The 21491-nt window shown below is 41.7% G+C and overlaps 2 protein-coding genes across 3 annotated transcripts; one reads left to right on the top strand and one right to left on the bottom strand.

Moving 5' to 3' along the window:
* Nucleotides 1-1460: 1460 nt before the first annotated feature.
* On the top strand, nucleotides 1461-18408 carry tecpr1a (tectonin beta-propeller repeat containing 1a). Its single transcript, XM_017483674.3, has 25 exons — nucleotides 1461-1712; nucleotides 3891-4123; nucleotides 4207-4389; nucleotides 4461-4583; nucleotides 4682-4804; nucleotides 6233-6407; nucleotides 6515-6615; nucleotides 6730-6831; nucleotides 7759-7907; nucleotides 8258-8808; nucleotides 9921-10066; nucleotides 10162-10317; nucleotides 10549-10698; nucleotides 11002-11159; nucleotides 12592-12719; nucleotides 12825-12927; nucleotides 13011-13107; nucleotides 13252-13331; nucleotides 13432-13488; nucleotides 14064-14238; nucleotides 14507-14642; nucleotides 15571-15663; nucleotides 15849-15955; nucleotides 16740-16859; nucleotides 16968-18408. Exons 2-25 carry the CDS (start codon nucleotides 3899-3901, stop codon nucleotides 17112-17114), a joined length of 3585 nt encoding a protein of 1194 aa, XP_017339163.1. The 5' UTR covers nucleotides 1461-1712; nucleotides 3891-3898; the 3' UTR covers nucleotides 17115-18408.
* On the bottom strand, nucleotides 17489-21431 carry bhlha15 (basic helix-loop-helix family, member a15). Of its 2 annotated transcripts, XM_017483677.3 has the most exons (3): nucleotides 20940-21431; nucleotides 19404-19487; nucleotides 17489-19314 (listed from the first exon to the last, which is right to left on the bottom strand). In XM_017483677.3, exon 3 carries the CDS (start codon nucleotides 19282-19284, stop codon nucleotides 18766-18768), a length of 519 nt encoding a protein of 172 aa, XP_017339166.1. In that variant the 5' UTR covers nucleotides 19285-19314; nucleotides 19404-19487; nucleotides 20940-21431; the 3' UTR covers nucleotides 17489-18765. The 2 variants fall into 2 exon arrangements, with proteins under 2 accessions (XP_017339166.1, XP_017339165.1); XM_017483676.3 differs by lacking the exon at nucleotides 19404-19487 and having other exon boundaries at nucleotides 20940-21427.
* Nucleotides 21432-21491: the final 60 nt, after the last annotated feature.

The raw sequence follows: 21491 nt of genomic DNA, 5'->3' as shown, positions 1-21491 counted from the left end.
CGGCTATTTTTCAACATTTACTTTGTGGGCAGGGATACTGGTGCAAAAAGCTGTTAAATGTTTCATGATTATAGAACTGATGAGATTAATTATAAACATGGAGACAGGTGTCACATTTCAGGGAAAAACAGCGTACTGTAAGATGTATTAGTAAGGTGTTTGGCCACCAGAACGGCTTCAGTGCACATAGCATAGGTATAGATTCTGCACTTCTCTGGAAATGTACTGAAGTGCAACAAGTCATGTTCATATAAACTTCTGTTGTTTAAAAAAATAAAATAAAAAAATACTAGCATGTGATGTATCTAAGAATTAAAAAACGTTATCAATTAAGAATAATTCCAATAATCCTGTAAACCATCACGCATCAATATAACATAAGCCTAGACTACTTTTTTGTTAGTTCTATCGGGACATCTGTGAAATATATCTTAATATATTCTGTTGAAGGTACAAAGGTATAAAAAAAATATTTTAGACATTAGTAGCAGATCCTTTATGTCCCATAAGTTGTGAGGTAGGCCTCCATGGAGGGGACTAGTTTGTCCGGAACATCTCACAGATGCTCGATCGGATTGACGTCTGGGGAATTTGGAAGCCAAGTCAATCTTGAACTCTTCTCATGTTCCTCAAACCATTCCTTAACAATTTGTCCTGCCACACTCCACATTATCCTGCTGAAAGAGGCCACTGCCATTAAGGAATACTGCTATGAAGGGGTGTATAATACTTGGTCTGCAGCAATGTTTAGGTAGGTGGTATGTGTGTCAAAGTAACATCTACATGAATGCCAGCAACCAAGGTTTCCCAGCAGAACATTGCCCAGAACATCTCACTTCCTCCACCGGCTTGCCTTCTTCCAACAGGGCATCCTGGTGCCATCTCTTCCCCAGGAAAGCAACGGACCCTGCCTTCCACATTATATGATTCATCAGACCAGGCCAACTTCTTCCATTGCTCCAAGGTCCAGTTCTGATGCTCATGTGCCCATTGTAGGTGCTTTTGGCGGTATACTGTGGTCAGCATGAGCATTCAGACCAGTCTGCAGCTATACCGCCCCATACACAGCAATCTGTGATACACTACACAGTGGGTTCTGACTTCCAACACAACTGACTGACCTAACTGTTCCTTGCCAGCTATTATATCCCACCACGTGACAGGTGCCATTGTATCTAGATATTCAGTTATTCACTTCACCTGTCAGGGGTTTTAATGTTATGGCTGATCGGTATGTATAATATACATCACATAAATACCTTATTTAACAAAAGGATTAATAATCATATAGAGAAACCAGGACAAGTTGCTGTTTCACTATAGTGAAACATGTAAACAAGTGAGTTTCCTCAGAGAAATGTGATGCTTTAACGCCGCCTGCTGGCTGACTAACATTTATCCGTCATGCCGGTAGCAGAGGCCATCAGTAGCTTCAAAACACAGCTGATCCAAGTGGCTCCCTATTCCCTGCCTAAGTGCACTTCTGTAGGGCGTCGAATAGCGTCTTCTACGCCCTGTCTAGTGCACTACGCATTGATTAACTAACCGTTTAAGATTACGCCGCTGTAAACACGTTCGGCCACTTCCTGGTTGGGGATTAGTGGTAAGAGGTGGGGAAAAGGTTAATTTGTAGCAGTTTACGTTCAGTTACAGCCGCTTCAGTGACCTGTGAGTAATCGCAGCGGATAAACCTTATGTCAGATTACGTCAAGGTAAGTGAGATGAGAGAGCAGTATTGTAATGGAAAGTGCTGTGACAGAGGGAGGGGGCAGGTGGGGAGACGGGGAGGTGAGGAGAGGGGGATCCTTTTTATAATATCCGCTTTGCTAAAATCTTGTCTTGCTATATCCTAAGTTGCTATATCCTTCCTTAATGTCGTGTGTTTTCCAGGAAGATAATTGTATCCACAGTTTCCTGGCATTAATTCTGTATATACCCTGACATTGGGTTGAGTACGGTTGTGGTCAGTGTGTGCTGTGTTTATTTTGCATTTCCTCATCAGTGACCCCTGCCACAGAGATCAATAACCATTGTTACCAGCTACGTAAACAAACTACAGTTAAGCAGCCGCTCTTCCTGAAAGCACGGTTCATTCAGTCGCAGGTAAATACCGGAGGCGCGGCTTTTACACACTTAGCGGTAATAAGCACTGAAAGCGGAAAACGAGCGTCCTCGAGCTCTTACACAACCAAGACAAATCAACTGATATCCAAAATGATAGCATTTTAAAGAAATGCATAACAAAACGAACACACTTGATACTATTTCTATATAGTGTAGAGGATCCATGTTTTTATTATCCTTTACATCGATAAAATCGATCAAGTTAAAAGAGACGCTATCATTAAGCCAAATACAAATACATTTGCTAAGGTCATCTTTTAAGAAACTTTATTATAGTTGTTGTTGTTGTTATACATCTAACCATAAGTAAACATTTAAAACTTCACAGAGGAAGTCTGATCTCAAAATATAATCATAAATTACTTCATGCTTAATGCATGTAAAAGGGACATTTGACATCTAAACCCCACTCAGATGGGTTCACAGTGACCAATAAAAATCAATTCATTTTACCGTAGACTTTTAAAGTAATTCAATATAATTGAGCCAGGAGGCACTTCTTAATCCATTGACGAGATGATGGAGGATCTCATGTAGAGCAAGTCATGGTTAAAATATCGCTTTAGTGAAGGTTATTTTCGAACCTCAGACATGTATTTGGTCATATAAGTTACACTGCCAGAGGCATATGTCCCTGCAGTTCTCACCTGGTTTCACACTGAAGCTAAGCAGGGTTGATCCTGGCCAGTACCTGGATGGGAGATGACCTGGAGAAAGCTAAGGTTACTGCTGGAAGGGGTATTAAAGAGGTGAGCAGGAGGTGCTCACCCTGTGGTCTGTGTGGAGCTGTGTGGTCTAATGTCGGGGACACTATACTCTATTAAAAAGACAACACTGTCTTTCAGATGAGATGTTAAATGGAGGTCCTGACTCTCTGTGGTCATTAAAAATCCCAGGACACTTATTGTAAGAGAGTAGGGGTTTAACTCTGGTGAAATTCCCCCATGGGCCCTGCATCTCTGAATTGGCTACATCACTCTCCACTAATAGCTGGTGTGTGGTGGTTGATGAGCCAAACCCCCCCCCCCCCCCCCCCCCCCTATTATTGTATGTAAAGCGCTTTGCGTGTCTACAAAAGCGCTATATAAATGTAACACTAAATATGAAGCCTCTGTGACAATTTCCGTTAGCTAATCCGAGGTTTATTGTTTGTTTATCTTTTTTTTTTTTAACATGGACGTGACAAAGTAGAGCAGAGGGAATTTGTATGGTTTTATCAGGGGGACTTTTTCTTTATGACTTTTAGCAGGTAATAAGCTAGGAGGAACTTGGAGTGGTTTAGGGAATTGATCAGCTACGACTTTAAAACTAAATCTATTTTGTCAGAAGCAGCTCTTTTGAGTTTTAGTAAGAACTCAGCAGAACATAAGACTATATCAAGACCAGCACAACAGCTAATGAATTGAATTAGATGCAGTTAATAAAATTCAAAAACGCCTAAAATCCAAACCAGTGCCATTCCAGTGTTTAAGGCCAACTACAGTCCAACAGCTCTACTCAGTAAGCGACGCCAATTTGCCCGCTGTGTACAGTGCTGCGAAAAAGTATTTGACCCCATCCTGATTTCTTCTGTTATTATGTACATCTCAAAGCTACTAAATAGTTTTAGATTGTCAAATGAAATACAACGTAAAGCAAAGGCAACCTGAGTAAATACACTATACAGCATGTATTTATTTATTTATTTATTTTATTGAAGCAAAAAAGAAATTGGATCAGGTACACTGGCAAATACTTTTTCACAGCAGTGTATATGTGTGTTGCAGAGCGCACCATGCCGAGCACCCTCCTGTGGGCTGTAGATGTGTATGGGAGGGCTTATAGACTGTCGACAGCAGGTCAGCAGTGGGAACATTGCCGTGATGCTCACCTGGAGTTCAAACGTGTCACAGCTGCGCTCCAGTGCTGCTGGAGCATCGCCTGTGATCACAACATCTATCTGTGTGTCCATGGCAGCGAGGTGCCGATCCGCTTCCGTGAGGAGACCTATGAAAATCAGGTAACCCTCTCAACCAGAGTGAGCACCATGTACATTATGTGTACAGAAAGTCGTCTCATTTGGTTAATGTTTGTTTGTGGCAGCGATGGAACCCGGTGGACGGTTTCTCAGACCGCCTGTTGCCTAGTGATCGCTGGCAGTGGAGTGATGTGACGGGGCTGCAGCATCAGCCGCTGGACAGCTTCCAGCCTCCATCCGAGAACTGGGAGTGGGAGGCTGACTGGTACGTGGACGAGAACTTTGGAGGAGAGCCCACGGAGAAAGGAGTAAGTGAACATGCTCGATCAGCTGCTGATGTGCATATAGCTGTAGCTCATTTATTGTACAACATTTGCAGGGTTGGACATATGCTATCGATTTCCCGGCCACTTACACTAAAGACAAGAAGTGGAACTCTTGTGTGCGCCGTCGCAGATGGTTACGCTACAGGAGGTACAAGTCACAAGATACCTGGGCTAAGGTGTGTATAGTTGGGTCTTATTTCTTGGTTTAATGTTTGCAAGTTTATTTGGCTTACTGGAAGTTATCGCTTATTTTCTTTGTGTTTTGTGTCACCAGATCCCCTTAGAGCAGACGGGTTCCCTGCCAGACCCATTTAATGATATAAGCTGCGGTGGTTGGGAGATCACAGAGGAGCCCAGGGGGCGTATTTCTCTATGGGCTGTCTCTCTGCAGGGGAGGGTCTGCATTTATACTTTTATTAAACAGGATTTAAAAAAAATAATTGCTACTTACATAAGATTAATTGTACAGAGCTGTGAAAAAGTATTTGCCTGATTTCTTTTGTTTTTGTGTATATCATGCTAAATAGTTTTAGATCGTCAAACGAAATACAACATAAAACAAAGGCAGCCTGAGTAAACACAATACCGTTTTTATTTATTTATTTTAATGAAGCAAAAAGTTATCCAACACCTTTCACCAATGTGAAAAATTAATTGCCCCCTTTAGCAGCAATAACTGTAAGCAAACGCTTCCGATAACTGGAGATCAGTCTTTCACTTACTTCTAGGACTAGGACTTACTCCTATGCTTTGGATCATTGTCTTGCTGCATAATCCAGATGCGCTTGAGTTTCAACTTGCAGACTGAAGACCGGACATTCTCCTTTCGAATTTTCTGCTAGAAAGCAGAATTCATGTTTCACTCAATTATTGCAAGTTTCCCAGGCCCTGAAGCAGCAGAGCATCCCCACACCATCACACTTCCACCACCATGCTTGACCGTAGGCATGATGTTCAGATGTAACGGGTCCCCTGTCTTCAAACAGCTCCACTTTCGACTCATCAATACACAGAACATTCTCCCAAAAGGTTTGAGGATCATCAAGGTGTGTTTTGGCAAAATTCAGACGAGCCTTAATGTTCTTCCGGGTTAGCAGTGGTTTTCACCTCACCACTCTTCCATGGATGCCATTTTTGCCCAGTGTCTTTCTGATAGTGGAGTCATGAACCTTTATTGATACAAGAGAAGTCTGTAGGTCCTTTCATGTTGTCTTTGGCTCTTTTGTGACTTGCTGGATGAGTAGTTGCTGTGCTCTTGGAGGAATTTTGGAAGGTCAGACACTTCTGGGAAGGTTCACTACTGTGCAGAGTTTTTCCATTTGGAGATAATGCCTCTCACGGTGGTTCTTTGGAGTCCCAGTGCCTTTGAAACAGCTTTGTAACCCTTCCCAGACTGCTGTATTTCCATCACCTTCTTCCTCATCATTTCTGATATTTCTTTCAACATTGGCATAGTGTCTTACTGGGTAAGACCTTTTAACCAACTTCATGCTGTTGAAAAAGTTCTATTTAAGTGTTGATGTTATTGAACAGGGTTTGCAGTAATCAGGCCTGGTTGCGTCTGGTCCAGCTGAACCCCATTATGAATGCAGTTTCATAGATTTGGTGAATTAGTAACTATGGGGGGAAATACATTTTCACACAGGCCCAGTTGGCCCGAATTATAACATTTACAAACTGTATTTTGTGTTTACTCAGGCTGCCTTTGTATTGTCTTAGATCTTGTTTCAGTTTCTGAAACAGTTTAGTATGAGAGAACCACAGAAAGATCACTGTATAAGATGCATTTACATTGTGCTCTCACTCTCGCTGTGTTTTGGTGTAGGTATGGTTCCGCGATGGCATCGTCCACTTTAACCCCGAAGGCTCGGTGTGGGAGGAGGTGCCTACTCCAGGCGAGGTGGTGCAGATAAGTTGTGGGCCAGCTGACCTTCTATGGGGGGTGCTGTGGGAGGGACAGTTCCTGGTCAGAGAGGGCATTACCAGAGACTGCCCTAAAGGTGAGTTAGTATGTACAGGAATACATTTAGTACACTGTAATTTAATTAAATGTATAGGTGATTGTATTTATGTCAAATGTATATAACAAATATTTCTGGATTACAAGGCACCACATGGGTAGTAGTTGAATCACCAAGCCCAGAAGTTGGAGCTATACATGTAGCAGTTGGCGTCAATGTGGTGTGGGCTGTGACAAAAGATCATAAAGTAAGAAAAGAATCAGAGATGAGTCACTGACTGAACAGCCCTTTATTCTTTATTCATTCTCTGCGTTTGTTACAGCTGTCACCGTCTAACTTTTTTTCTGCTGCTTTATAACAGGTCTGGTTTAGGCGTGGTGTGAATTCTCACAACCCGTGTGGCTCAGGCTGGATTGGGATGGTTGGGGAAATGTTGATGATTAATGTGGGCCTCAATGACCAGGTTAGACATGAGAAACCCCTGTTTTGAACATTAATAATCATAATTAAAATTGAGTTTCTAGGGACTACATTTATTAGAAGTCTATTAAGAAAGAGTACAATTTAGTCATTAATGCAAACCCTTTTTTGTTTTATTCCCTTTGTCTTTTATTTTTCTTTTTGCTTTCTTTCTTCTAGGTATTCTTTATATAAGGAACCATTAATAGAATACTCCTGCATTTTTCAACCACATGGACAGTGCGTGTGTAATTAGTACAGGAATTCAAAACTGCGAATGTACAGTTTAAATTGAAAGGTCTTAGGATGAGACAGACAAAGAAAAATTCAATTTAATTGAATGTTTTTGTGATGTCCGCTCCTAGACGTCCAACAAGTTATATATTAATTTCTTTGGGGAAAAATGTTGACATTATTTTCTGTTGTAATTACACATGCATTATAGATGTGGCAGTTACATTTTCTTTCTTTTTTAAATGCTGTAAGAGTCCTTTATAGCCCGTTTTAGCTATGCAGAACCATGCAGGCTTGAATATCAGGGGCAGTGGTGGCTTGGTTGTTAAGGCTCCGGGTTACTGATCGGAAGGTCGGGGGTTCAAGCCCCAACACTGCTAAGCTGCCACTGTTGGGCCCTTGAGCAAGGCCTTTAAACCTCTCTGCTCCAGGGGCGCTGTATCATGGCTGACCCCAACTTCCTAACATGCTGGGGTATGCGAAGAAGAGAATTTCATTGTACATATTTATATGTGATCAATTATCATTATCCATTATCATATCAGTCACTGAATAGTCAATTATCATTATCATTTATCATTATCATATCAGTCACTGAATACTCCACAAGCACCAGAGAGCTTTATAGCCCAGCATAGTAGTGCAGCATGTAGCATGTATGTGGTGGACCTCATGTGGTGGACCTGATGTGTTGCAGGTATGGGGCATCAGCTGTGAGGACCGGGCAGTGCATTTCCGCCAGGGTGTGACTGTCAGTGAGCTGAGTGGGAAGGCCTGGAAGGCTGTGTCTGTGCCCCGAGACAGCGAGCGCTCTCACTCCAGTGCCAGTGCTAGCAGCCTGCAGAGGTGAGTGAAGGACAACAGTCTGGTGTTGTTTCAGTGACGGAAGCGTGGGGGAGCTGTCAGCACGCTTTGTGTCAGCAGCGACACTGATTGGCTGTCGTCCAGTATGCTACATGGATAATCAACAGCTCTGGCCACCAGCTGGTGTCATTCATAACATAAGCTGATGCGTTGTCTGATAATGCCATTTTGAAGTGTTATTATGTGTGCAGCTATAATGTGTGTGTGTGTGTGTGTGTGTGTGTGTGTGTGTGTGTGTGTGTGTGAGTGTGTGTATAGATTGCCATACTTCTAAGGAGGTAATGGTCCAGCGTCGGAATATTTAAACAAACATATTCAAATGTGTTTTGCAGTGCCGGGTGTTTTTTTGGGGGCGAGGTCCGCCTGCAATCTCAGACCTCCGACCTGAGTGATGTGGACTCCGAAACAGAGAAAGCAGCAGCGGAAAGAGTGCTGCCCTCCTCTGATGCTGATGAGGCCCCTAAAAAACGAATCCCCAAAGTGACCAGCGACAGCTTCATCTCAGAACTGGTGTCTGATAGAGAAGGTCAGATTGGGCAACGCACCCTCACACAGGCCACGTCCATTCCTGAGGAGGAGTGTGCGGAGGGAGATACAGAGGGAAAGGACAAGGCTGCCACGAATGTGCTGCATTCCTCTAGCCAATCAGGGTCACCGGACCCGCAGTGGAGCAACGTGGACCTGGAGGAGGCTCAGACACACCTGACTGTGGGAACCGGTGGGGATCCTGCTGCTGATACATGCAGCCTGTCATCTGTAGTCACCTACAACCTGGGCACAGAGGAACCATACGGGTCTGATGATCACCCCTTGTGGGCCTGGGTTAGTGGAGGAGGCTGCTATATCGACTCCCATTCCCAACTCCCATGGTTCAACTCTACAGGTCAGCTGCTTGCATCTGATGAGTTTAGTCTCAGCAATATTTATATTAATATCAACAATATTTATAGGATTTAGATATTGGGTGGTGGTTAAGACTTTGGCCCTACCAATCAGAAGGTTGAGATCAAATCCCACCACGACCAATATTCCATTGTTGGGTCCTTGAACGTGGCAAGGCCGTTAACCTGATACTGCTCAACCAGTCTGTACAGGAGTTTTTTCCGTGATTGTCGCAGCCAAAAATGCTTGATTTTGCTGTGGCGTTTTTCAAAATTTGCGATGCAACTTGCGGAGTATTTTGTGTTTTATTTATTTATTTATTTATTTATTTATTTATTCATTCATTCATTTTTTTGCGGAAAACTACATGAACTGGCACAATCGCAGTCTTTCGCAGTGATGATTGTTGGTAAATGAGACCTTTTAGCTATACTCGTGTGAATCTAAGAGGGCTTTGGCTGAATGTGCGTTGTGATGACGTCACGTGATGCGTCTTGGCCCAAATCTGCCGAAAATCTGCTATAATTTTGAGAACTTGAAAGCTGCTCCGAATATTGTGGAGTTTGCTTGATTTTGTGTTCATTTCTGCGATCGTGAAATCCTGGAGGAATTTCCACTTTCCACTGTCACTTTGTGTAAAAGCATCAGCCAAATGAGTAAATGTAAATTAGTGCCAGTTGGAGCAGGGAAAGTCAGGTGATTAAAGTTCTGACCCTGCGTTTTGACATTGGATATCTTCCAAAGCTGTGTCACAGGACAAACAGTGATTTCCTCTTGGAGATTAAATGACATGTTTAAATAGCTCCACAGCTCCCAGGGTCATCCTGTAAGAAGCACAGCACTCAGTGGTTAGAGCTGCCTTTAAATTAGTGTCTTATTATTATGAAAGCATATTATACAGTAACTACTATGAAATATTCAATGACTATAGTAGTGACTGAGTTTACTTCACTTGGTTTTTAAGTTAGAGTCACATTGTTTTCCACAAAATATAAACCTGGCTAGTCGTTAATATATTACATTGTTGCATAGAGACAAAGAAAATGCTCATTTGAAAAGCCAGGTGTCCATGAAGTTTTGACGGGCTGATGTACGTACACTGTCTCTGTGCAGGTCTGGCCTCCTCTATGCAGGCCATGTCGCTCTCCATCACACCTGCGCAGACCGCAGCCTGGCGCAAGCAGATCTTTGAACAACTCAGCGAGAGGTCAAAGAGAGAGATGGAAAACTTCCGGCATTATGAACAGGCCATTGAACAGGTGCTACTCTCAGCGAATCGAACCTAAAAGCTGTTTTCTGTATTTACATTATCTTTCAATTCTGTTCTCTTCTCTTCCTCTTTCACTTCCTTCAGTCTGTTTGGGTGAAAAAGGGCTCCATGCAGTGGTGGCGGGACTGGAAGCCTCACAAGTGGCTGGATGTGCAGTTTGCACTCGAGCAATTCTCAGGATCTGAGGGCAACAAGGATGGCATCCTATTCATATACTATACCTTTAATGATGAAAAGAAGGTGATTTCCACACAAATCTGAGAGCATTCGCTGCTCCTTAATGCTCATGTTAATAATGAGGAGCCCAAATACAATTTTCTTTTTTTTCAGTAAAATTTGGGTTGAAAACCAACATTCAGTGTACAAGTAGCCTACCTTGCATATAACATTGCCTGGTTATGTTAAGAAACAACACTGTAACAGTAATGTAGTGTTTAGAACCAGTGTCCTCGTTCTTGTCTCTCCGTGCAGTATCTACATGCATTCATTAACGAGGTCACCATCCTGGTACCGGTGCTGAACAACACAAAGCACACGTTTGCTATCTATACACCGGAGAGGACTAAGCAGAGGTGGCCCATCCGCCTTGCAGCTGCCACTGAGCTGGAGATGTACGACTGGGTAAGGAACGAGAGCACTTCTAAACAGTGCTTCTGATTTTACTCACTGTTCATTAGTGGAATGAATGAGTGAATGAGGCAGGAATGCGCTAGTTGGTAAATGTTCAGTTAGTTAGATAAATGCTCTTTTGTCTGACAGCTTTACACCTCTCACAGACGTGTAGTTTTGACAACACTTTGACTAAACCCTGACATGTGGCATCTTGTTTAGTGACAGTTTAGGCAGGCGTCCCATAACAATTAGCAGATCGTGTTTATCTTGCTGTTGCTGTTTTTTGGAGTGACACTATGCGTTTTCTCGTAGCTGGCCTTGCTCAGTCTGTCCTGCTGTGATTCCCGTGGCATCCAGAGTCCACCTTCCAAACAGGCTATCTGGTCTGTTACCTGCAAAGGAGACATTTTTGTCAGTGAGCCCACACCAGGGCTGGAGGCCTCTCCTTACCCTACACCCTGTGACCAAATGTGAGCTGTTTCTCTGTTTCGCTATCATGAGGCTTTTCCAAACTGCTGAACTGCATGTTTATGATTATTAGGTATTGTGTCCTTGAAGAAGTGCTGCAAAATTATTGGCACCCTTCATTAGCTACAATGCATACTCTCTATATATAATATAATGTATAAATAATGATAACACTGTCTAGGTTTGTTTTACCACAAGATTTCTTTCAAAGATTTATAGCAGTGCAGTTATTTTTAATGCAAAACACTGGTTTCATGGTGGGTTTTTTTTTTCTAAATTGATTTCAGTCTCCAGAAAGTCAGATAATGCTTTTGACTTCACTATATTATCCATGTACTGACCACAAAGGGGGTTGAACATGTAAAGTATCTTTTTGTTATTTTCCATGAGCAAAATCAAAGAGCTTTCAACACAAAAGAGACAGGGGGTTCTTGACCTGCACAAGTTGGATAATGTATATAAAATGTTTATATACATATGTATATATGTATATGTATATGTATAATGACACGCACAGCGGCAAAGTCAGGGCCATAATAGTCTTTTTTGTCATTTGCCATGAAGAACACTTCACCAGTCTCAAGTCACTTAATGAGGACAGTGCTGAAGGCAAAGAAGAGCCCCGAATATCCACAGTCCAATAGTGATATAATTAACTTGGTTCTTGGATTTCAAAATCAAAGAAAACATTTTGATAACATTTTAAAGATTTTGTTCAAATAAAACTTTTCTCATAGTCCTCATATGTTTACGCTTCAAATATCATTCATTACATTGCAGTTAAATGTATAGAATACACAACCCAGACCCTTATGTAATAACAGTTGGTCAGTGAATACATGTAGAATGAGTATGTACAGTAGTCCTGTAAATACAAACATAATCAGAACATTTTAGAGAGTAATACAGGAAGCAGTATTCATTAAGCATGCAGGGAAATACAGCACAAGTGGAGCTGTTCTGAAGATGATGTCTTTAAGGTTTTGGGTATCGGTGAGCTGAACCATTTACCTGATGTATATACACTTGCAGAGCACTTTATTAGGAACACCAGTACACCTATTCATGCACCTGCACATTCATGCGAATGCATCCTTTCATGGCCACAATTTACCATCTTCGAATTGCTACTTCCATCATGATGATGCAGCATGTCATAAAGCAGACCTCGTCTCAAACTGGTTTCATGAACGTGACAATGAATTCAGTGTTCTTCAGTGTCTTTCCCGGTCACCGGATCTGAATCCCCACGCTTGGGATGTTATAGAAAGGGAGATTCACAGCATGCAAGTGCACCTGACACACATACAGTAATTGCATGGTGCAAATAGTGTTCCTAATAAAGTGCTCAGCGAGTGTATATTGGTCATGGTATGACTCCATTACAGAATGTTTTGTTTCAAGGCCTAATCAGGCAGTTTCGTTTTTGGGCAGGTTCTGGTGCCAAGTTGGAGGGCATCTAAGAATTGTGGAGTGTAATAGTCTAGGAGTGGTGTGGGGGATCGGCTATGACCACACAGCGTGGGTCCACACCGGAGGCTATGGTGGAGGCTTCTTTCAGGGTAAATGAGCGTCTATGAATATTCTTTTCTTAAGTATTTGTCATGTGTCCAGACAAACTGCAGACATATCAGTTCATAAAATAAATATATTCTGTTCATATCCAGGTCTTGCCAGCAGCACAGATAACATCTACACACAGACCGATGTTAAGACTGTGTATATTTATGAGAACCAGCGCTGGAATCCTGTTACTGGCTACACAAACAAGTAAATGCCACACCCTGCACACTTAGTGATGTAATGGTGTGTGTGTGTGTGCACTCACTGTATTTTTTGTGTGTATCCTGCAGAGGGCTCCCTACAGATCGCTACATGTGGAGTGATGCTTCAGGCCTCAAAGAGTGTACTAAATCCAACACTAAACCCCCCTCTCCTCACTGGTCATGGGTTTGTGATGCTACTCACTAGCTTATCAGTTTCTTAGACTACAATTCTGATAGCATTTGTTTGAGAAAGAGTTGGGCTCTTTATTTCTTTGTCATATTATAATGTGAGGTAAAGATTGTGGTGGCGTGTCTGTTTGATTGGCAGGTGTCAGACTGGGCCATCGACTATGGTGTATCTGGAGGAACAGACAGAGAGGGCTGGCAGTATGCAGCTGATTTTCCAGCGTATGTTTGCAAATATTCATTATATTGCATCCGTGCAGTGTAATGTGATCTCTAAATTGGCACAAGCTGTTTTTGTTAACAACATTATTTGTTTTGTCAGGTCATATCACGGTCATAAAACCTTGAAGGACTTTGTCCGTCGCAGGCGTTGGGCCAGGTATTTTTAGCTCAGTCCTTATGTGTGTGTGTTTGGACATTGTGTAGAGAAACTCTTCTATATAATATGAAATATTGTATGGTTGCAAAAGATTGTTAAAATACTTGTAGAAATAAAATCCTACTCATTAGTCCTCATATCAGGACCCTAGTATTTTAAGGATCTATATACCCATTTATTCCTAATCCACCTAGAACCTCATGATATGATATACTGTAGGACATGATTTGTTTAAGCTTAAAATATCACTCATTACACGCATTAATAATACACACAATAGACCCTAACTTGTCATTGCCAATTACAACCCCCCCACCCCGGTCATGTTTTCAAACTGCCTCACACACACATCGTAATGCAGTTAAACACGCTTGGAGGAGAGTGTTAACTGTGCCAATTTTCATCAGTGGAGCACTGAGAGAGACCATCCATAGAGTATGGCCAGTTAACTCTGGTCCATGGATGGCTAGCACATTGTTGCTATTTGAACGTACGATAACAGGACAGTCGGTTGGGCGATTCATGTCACTGTGCATTTACATCATTTACATGGTGTTCTGTTTTTCCCTGTACAGGAAGTGCAAACTCACTACAACTGGACCATGGCAGGAAGTCCCACCCATCCCTCTGAGTGATGTTACAATTTTGCCGTGTGGTCCAAAGACCACAATGGAGCAGGTGCCTTTGTGGGCCATCAGCAGCAAGGGAGACGTGCTTTGCCGTTTAGGCGTCTCCTCACTCACACCTGCTGTAAGACCTCATTTATTAAAACTTTACACACAGTATTTATTTACTTTAATGGTGTTAAATCCATTATATATATATATATATATATATATATATATATATATATATATATATATATATATATATATATATATATATATAATTTTTATTTTATTTATTTATTTATTTATTTAGTTATTTTATTTTTTCCAGTAGTTTAATAGTAATTATGGTCACATTTGTACAGCTTGAATGAATGCCCGATTTGTGTCATCTTAAATGGGGATTCTAGGGAACTTCATGGCTCCATGTAGGAACGGACCAGCCTTTCAAGTCCGTCTCTATTGGAGGGGTGTATCAGGTGTGGGCTGTTGCCAGAGATGGCTCAACATTCTACAGGGGAGCTGTGTCATCCCAAAACCCTGCAGGTGACCCACTCATCATTCTTATTAGCTACTGCTTGTCTTTTCACATGCCTCTACTGCAGACCTGCCAGACTTCACCTGTTTTGTAAAGGGGCTCTGCATTTTAACACCAGAGTATGAGTTATCATTCAAAAATCCACCAAAATCCATATAATGGAATTGTCTTTCATCTGGAATGACTGGATAGTTGTGCAAGAGTAAATCTTCAATGGTTTTTTTGTGAAAGAAAATAAATTTTGGCAAAAAAAAAAAAAAAAGGAAATTAAAATAGGCCTGCAATGAGGTATCAGATCTAACACTTTACAAATGTTTTAATGATAATTCAACTTCAAAAGTGATTTTAAAAATGCAGTTTGTTTTCCTTTGCACTTCTGTCCCAGTCAGTACAGATACATTCAAACCGTTTGGGAAGCAGATCAAAAGTTAATCCGTGAGCAGTGTGGAAACATTTTACAGTTTCTACGAAGGACGTTTGATAAAAGATTTATAAAAGCACTGAGTTTATCAGTGAAAGACTGAAAGCTTACAGTTATAGTCTTGACTGTCAAAAAGAAACATGATTTGGTCATGGTATCAGCGCTCAATAAAAATGAAAGCAAAAAAATCCTTGATGCTTTCTTTCTTTGTTAAAGGTCTGTTGTTTTGTAACACTTTTAATACTTTATGTAGTTGGTGATGTGCTTCTCAGCTTTCTGGCAAGTTTAATTTAAAATATCCATTCAGAGGAGGATCTCCATTGCCTGTGATGCCCAAGGCTCTGTAAACAGAAGAAAAAAAGCATGCAAGTCATACACTGCAGGCTGACTGCAGAATGTTGTGCATTGTCATCGTCATCATCTCTCTCTTTCACTCTCATTATCTCTCTCTCTCTCTCTCTCTCTCTCTCTCTCTCTCTCTCTCTCTCTCTCTCTCTTTGCCTCTGTGTGTACAGGAGACTGCTGGTACCATATACCTTCTCCAGCTGCGCAGAAGCTCAAACAGGTGTCAGTGGGCAGGACGTCAGTCTATGCAGTGGATGAAAATGGTAATACTACCATTAACTGTGATTCAGTGTGGCTCAGAAACTCTCTTACGCAAGTGTCTTATATGTGCATTTGTTAAGCAGGTGCACATGGTATTATGCACTACATGATGTAGCATGCCACAGGTTTATCCTGTGTAATGCTCTGTAGCTCACTGTAATATTGAGGTGCGACTCTGTATCTGCAGGAAACTTATGGTATCGACATGGTGTGACACCCAGTTACCCTCAGGGTTCATTGTGGGAGCACATCTCAAATAACGTGCGCAAAGTGTCTGTTGGGCCGCTGGACCAGGTATGTAGAGTATGTAGAATACTGGCTGGTTTCTGCTACTGAACATGTGCAATTGAAATTCAATTCAAATACGTAAATGCCACTCATGTCACACTGTGGCAAATGTTTGTGGATACCTGACCATCACATTCATATGTGCTTTTTGAACACCCCATTCCAGACGTAGTCCCCCCCCTTTGCTGTTTTAATAACCTCCACGCTTCTGGGAAGGCTTTCCACTAGTTTTTGGAGTGTGGCTGTGAGGATTTGTGCTCATTCAACCACAAGAGTATTAGTGAGGTCAGGCAACAGTGTCAGCCGAGGCGGCCTGGGGTGCAGTTGGCGTTCAAGTTCATCCCAAAGGTGTTCAGTGGGGTTGAGGTCAGGACTCTCGAGTTCTTCCACTCCAACCTTGGCAAACCATGTCTTCATTGACGTCAATTTTTGCACGGATGATTGTCATGTCGGAACAGGTTTGGACCTTAGTTCCAGTGAAGGGAAATTGTAATGCTATAGCATACAAAGACATTCAAGACAATTTTGTGTTACTTTGTGGCAGCAGTTTGGAGAAGAACCATATCTGGGTGTGATGGTCAGGTATCCACAAATGTTTGGCCATATAGTTTGTAACAACCAAGATTTAACCTAGCTGGTTAACTTACCATGCAAGTTTACTTATAAACTAATCCACACCCACAGATTATATAATATTGATAATTAGAAACAGCTGTTTAAGAGGGGTTAACCATTATTAACCAAATATTTTTAGCACTTGTGTACAGTAGCCAGTTGTTGCTATTTTCAGGTGTGGATCATTGCTGATAAGGTCCAGGGCAGCCACAGTCTGAGCTGTGGGACAGTTTGCCGCAGACTGGGGGTGCAGCCCCTGGAGCCTAAAGGACAGTCGTGGGACTACGGCATCGGGGTGGGTCTGTCTTAAGTGATAGATTGTAGTACAGTGCTTAATTTTAAAATTGTTTAGCCATTTCTGTGATGAGCCTGAACGATACAAACCTCCTATATCTAAACACAGGGTGGTTGGGACCACATCACAGTGAGAGGCAATGCCTTGGAGGCCCCACGTATCCTCATGCCATCGTTGACCGACAGCGGGAACAGTCGCGTGATGCCACATGGTTTGCAGCCGCCAGAAATGAACGGCAACACTGTAGGACATTAGCAACATATCCCTTTGCCTTCTACCTAACCTCCTCCTTCCCTCGCTGTACTCTCTAGCTCTGGTGTAGCATCCTACCCTTTCCCTTCTAGCCATGTAGTTAATGTGTGGTGGAATCGACACTCATTCTCATAAGCTTCTGATAGTCTTTCTAACCTTTACCTCTCAGTACTGATGCATCCAAATGGATCCTTCCCTCATACCAAAAGGAAGTGCTCCCATGCCATCACGTTGGTTAGAATATTTCTAAAAAACTGTATAAACATAGACTTTTTACATAGTTATTTTGTATAGTAGGTCTTAATTGATTTCTATTTATTTATTTATTTATTTATTTATTTATTTGTCTGTCTGTGGTTACATGTGTTTGGTCTTGGTTTTGTATTACGTTTCTTTATTTGATTTTAGTAGTAAATAATACAGTGTGTTCAGGGCTTAGTGTAGACTTCACAAGGTACTCTGCAGTTGAAGACATCACAAACAAAGCACACACATTTACAGACGAGGCCATTTTACCAGTGTGAAAAGAAAAAAGCGACAGAGATCAGAGTTAGATCGTACAAGTTCACTGACTGCTGGCAACATTCATTTCCTACTAAGCATTCAACATTAAAACCGGAGCAACATCCTGTCCTGGAGAAGCTTTACGAAGAACTGTCAGCTGGTTGCTTGTAAAATAAAGCATCACACATTAGGTTGGCCGTTATCTGTAAGCTTACTGTAGTGGCGTCATCGATACTTGTGCAATACTTAGCAGTTAGACAATGATAGGGACGTTTTACTTTTCTCAGGAATCCCAAAGCTCTTAAAATTTCATATATGTATATGTTTCATCGAAATGACTAACAGAAAACGATCTGTATTGTTCCAAAGGCAGCACAAATGAGATCTTGGAGAATTTTTATTTTTTAAGACTTTCATTATGGCCAATGCTGCTGTATGATCATGGTCATATTAATGAGACTTTTATGCTGGCAGGTGAAATGTGGTTTCTCTTTATGGTAAGTATGGTTTTAGGGCATTATGTGTGGAAAAATATAAATAAAAATAAATTCATTAAATATATCGAGACACAAAAAATAAAAACAACTTCAATGCTGTTTCTGGTAAAATGGACACAAATAAAAAGCTTTGTACAGTTTACAGTTGAACTCCTGCGATATATGGAATGATGAACTGTAAAAAGATCAATTATGGTGTAACAAAAAAACTGTATTTGTTAGGTACACTCAAACACTCCCCAGTGTTAATGTATGCATGACATGTGCCCTTTCAATAAATGTGACTTTAAATTTTCCTTAAAGTTTTCTTCTCCATTACTGTAATTCTCTGTCAATCACTGTAAGTAAGGCTTTTGTATGCGTGTCATTATATACTCTCTCATGTGCCGGATTCATTTTTTTTTTTTTTTTTACCCAATTGGTCCCTGTATGAATAAGGAATATGTGCTTTATTATGGCACAGTGGGAATGGATACAGTTCAGCATTGCATACTATTTAACACAAAGTAATCTTTTCAAACCAAAATGGGACTTTTGCTTCCTCTGTAAGCCCGTCTCAGAGCCCAAGTCTCAGAGTTCCTCATTGGCATCACTGTGCACAGTCTTGAGAACACTTTCCAGTGCTCTGGATGCTACAGTGGCCGGAGCTGGTGTTAGCTGCTGTGGCTGAAGCTGCGGATTTGGTCCAGGTACTTGACCAGATCACTGTGGCCCTCATCTTCCAGGTGCTGCTGAGTGTCCACGTGGGGCAGGCAGGCATCGGACATGCCCAGGATGATGGTAGTCAAGGCTTTGATGTAGTTCTTGGCCAGTGTGAGAGTCTCGATCTTGGAGAGCTTTTTGTCCATTCGGACATGCGGAATGGCCTCCCGCAGGGCCTGAAATGCATTGTTTAGTTTGTGCATCCTCTGCCGCTCTCTCTCGTTGCTCTCCAGCCTGCGCACGTTACGCTCCTTGGTGCTGCTGTGTTGGCATCGGCGACGGCGTGTGCCCATCCTTGTTCTGGCACGGCCCTCGATGCCCGATGCCCGCCATGATGCCCCCAGAGGGAGAGAGGCCTCGGATCCCTCCTGTTCACTGGAGCCAGGCTCTACATCCAGCTGCAGGTCAGCATGCTCCTGTTCAGCCCATGAGTGCTGCCTCCTCTTTGAGCCCTTTCCTTTAGACTTCATGCTTAAATCACCCACACCACCGTGCAGGCCCTGAGGTAAAAGAAACATGACTCTGTGATCAACCGTGTCTGAGTGAGAGAAAATATGACATACGAATGTGACATACGAACTCTTATTACTTGCAAAGTGTCTCATGGTCTGCACAGGCTCAGCATCAGTGAGACGCGGTGTGGCTCTGGTCATGTGACTTTTCAGGGAGAATTCTGATGAATATTTAAAAACTTATTCATATTCACTGACGTATACTCATTTTCACAGTGTTATGGATGTCACATGATGTCCACAAAGTTTTATGGAAGACCAAAAATGTAATTTCCGCCTGTTTTTGGGGGGTGCCCATGTTCAGTACTGAATTTATTTGTGATGTCACACTCCACAGTTGTGGTTAATGCTTCATATGAACATAGACACTCATGGCAGTTTTTCATAACTAAATCGTTTTGCGTTGTTTTTTGTTTGTTTGTTTGTTTTAACCAAGCCTGTTAGTTTTAAATTAACATAATATAGTTTTATCTCTGTTTATCTAATGTTATTGTGTGAATTGTTTGCCCAGCACAAGGTGCTCACACCCCTCCTCTTTCCCATCGCTCTGCTCACCAGCAGCTAAACACAAAGTCATGATACTCTACACACAGAAACCCAACAGTGTCCTGACTAATCTTATATCAGACTTACGACGATAAAATAACTTGTTTGTTAATACTGATTGAAAATATCTGATAAGTCGATTTCCATCCCACCCGTGAAATCCACCATACGCCACTGTACTGCTAGAAAGGACCTTCGTGGTGAACATTACACATTTTCCACATTGTGATGAAGAAAATATGGCATCGTGGATGGGAGAGAAATTTGTTGTCAAATAACTGAAATGTATGGTGGCCTAGGAAAAACTCTTAACATGGTAAAATGTCGGCTTTTTCGTCTGCACTGGTGTAATTTGCCAGTTTAGTAGATACAATACACCTATCTAGTGCCAAAGTGTACTTTTCCCTTGTCGCCGGTGTGATACCATCTTTTCAACCTTTTTTATTTGATATCTTTCACCTGGACACGTGAACATAGTATACTGTCTCATTTCAAAATAATCTAAGGTGCATAATTGGACCTAAAGGTTCACTGATGTATCTTTGAACACATACAGTACTATAAGCTAGTGAAGCACTTGCACATTCCCTGGTAAAAGCTGTACCAGCCAGGCAACACGAACATGTAGAGTTTGATACCTTTTGTTTCTGAGGGTGTAAATCATGAATGAATGAAGTATTAAAGTTGCACTCAGACTTTTATTGTTCTATGGTAATGTTGACATTTCAAAGGAATTGCCTTCAACAACAACACTGCCTGAAAGACTTATCACTAGGTTTCAGTTTATTCCTTAAAGTCTGTCATTCAGGACACATATCTTCAGGGTGATAAAGGACGTGGCCTGAGAAGTTCTCCCTCAGCTCCCTGAACAGACATTTTCTACCATTAGAAAGAAGCTGTGAGTGTCTTAATCTCAGGCACTAACACATCATTATTTCAATAACATAGAGGTTGTTTTAGCATTACAGGTTATAACATTATTATTATTATTATTATTATTATTATTATTATTATTATTATTAAAAATGTCAATGTCTTATGGAAGAAGAAAAAAAGTGATGTCTTACCGTGAAGCTGAATTGTACACAAGTGCTCTAAAAGTCCCTGACAGCCAATGCCACGAAGTTAAAGAGGAGCACTCATTAAGGCTTCCCTCAGAGCAGAGCTGGAAGTCACTGGCCGTTTTCTTAATACAATGAAGCGATAACGGTCACATGCGCGCTTACCTGTTTCTGTCTTATGTCCACGTAGCACTGCTTCCACCAATCAGAGCAGAGATCCGCGGAACCATCCAAAACCGCACACTCACGAGCTAAATAGTGTGAAAACTCCACCACAGGTTGTCGTGGTTAGTGTAGTCGGGATACTATTGTGCCTGCGGAGAGGTTTGGGAGGTGTCCCGCAGCTGCCTGGGGCGCGCGCATGTATCCGGAGCGCACGAGGAAACGGTTATAAATTTGTATATTTTGCAGTACTTGAGAAATTAAGAAATAAGGTGTGTGTGTGTGTGTGTGTGTGTGTGTGTGTGTGTGTGTGTAAAAACTGTAAGGAATGAAACCATGTAGAAATGTATATATGTATCTATCTTTTTTGTGTATCTTTTTGTTTACACAACTCAT

This window comes from Ictalurus punctatus, chromosome 13, assembly GCF_001660625.3.
Source record: "Ictalurus punctatus breed USDA103 chromosome 13, Coco_2.0, whole genome shotgun sequence".
Classification (NCBI taxonomy): Eukaryota; Metazoa; Chordata; class Actinopteri; order Siluriformes; family Ictaluridae; genus Ictalurus; species Ictalurus punctatus.
This window is presented reverse-complemented; position numbering and strand designations above follow the sequence as displayed.

What these genes read in the sequence shown, in the direction of transcription:
- bhlha15 (XM_017483677.3), bottom strand. Translation starts at nt 19,284, where the DNA reads ATGAAGTCTAAAGGAAAGGGCTCAAAGAGGAGGCAGCACTCATGGGCT.
- tecpr1a (XM_017483674.3), top strand. Translation starts at nt 3,899, where the DNA reads ATGCCGAGCACCCTCCTGTGGGCTGTAGATGTGTATGGGAGGGCTTAT. An exon ending in CTGTCTCTCTGCAGGGGAGG is followed by an intron (nt 4,805 to 6,232) that starts GTCTGCATTTAT and finishes GTTTTGGTGTAG; the next exon opens with GTATGGTTCCGCGATGGCAT. An exon ending in CGTCGCAGGCGTTGGGCCAG is followed by an intron (nt 13,489 to 14,063) that starts GTATTTTTAGCT and finishes TTCCCTGTACAG; the next exon opens with GAAGTGCAAACTCACTACAA.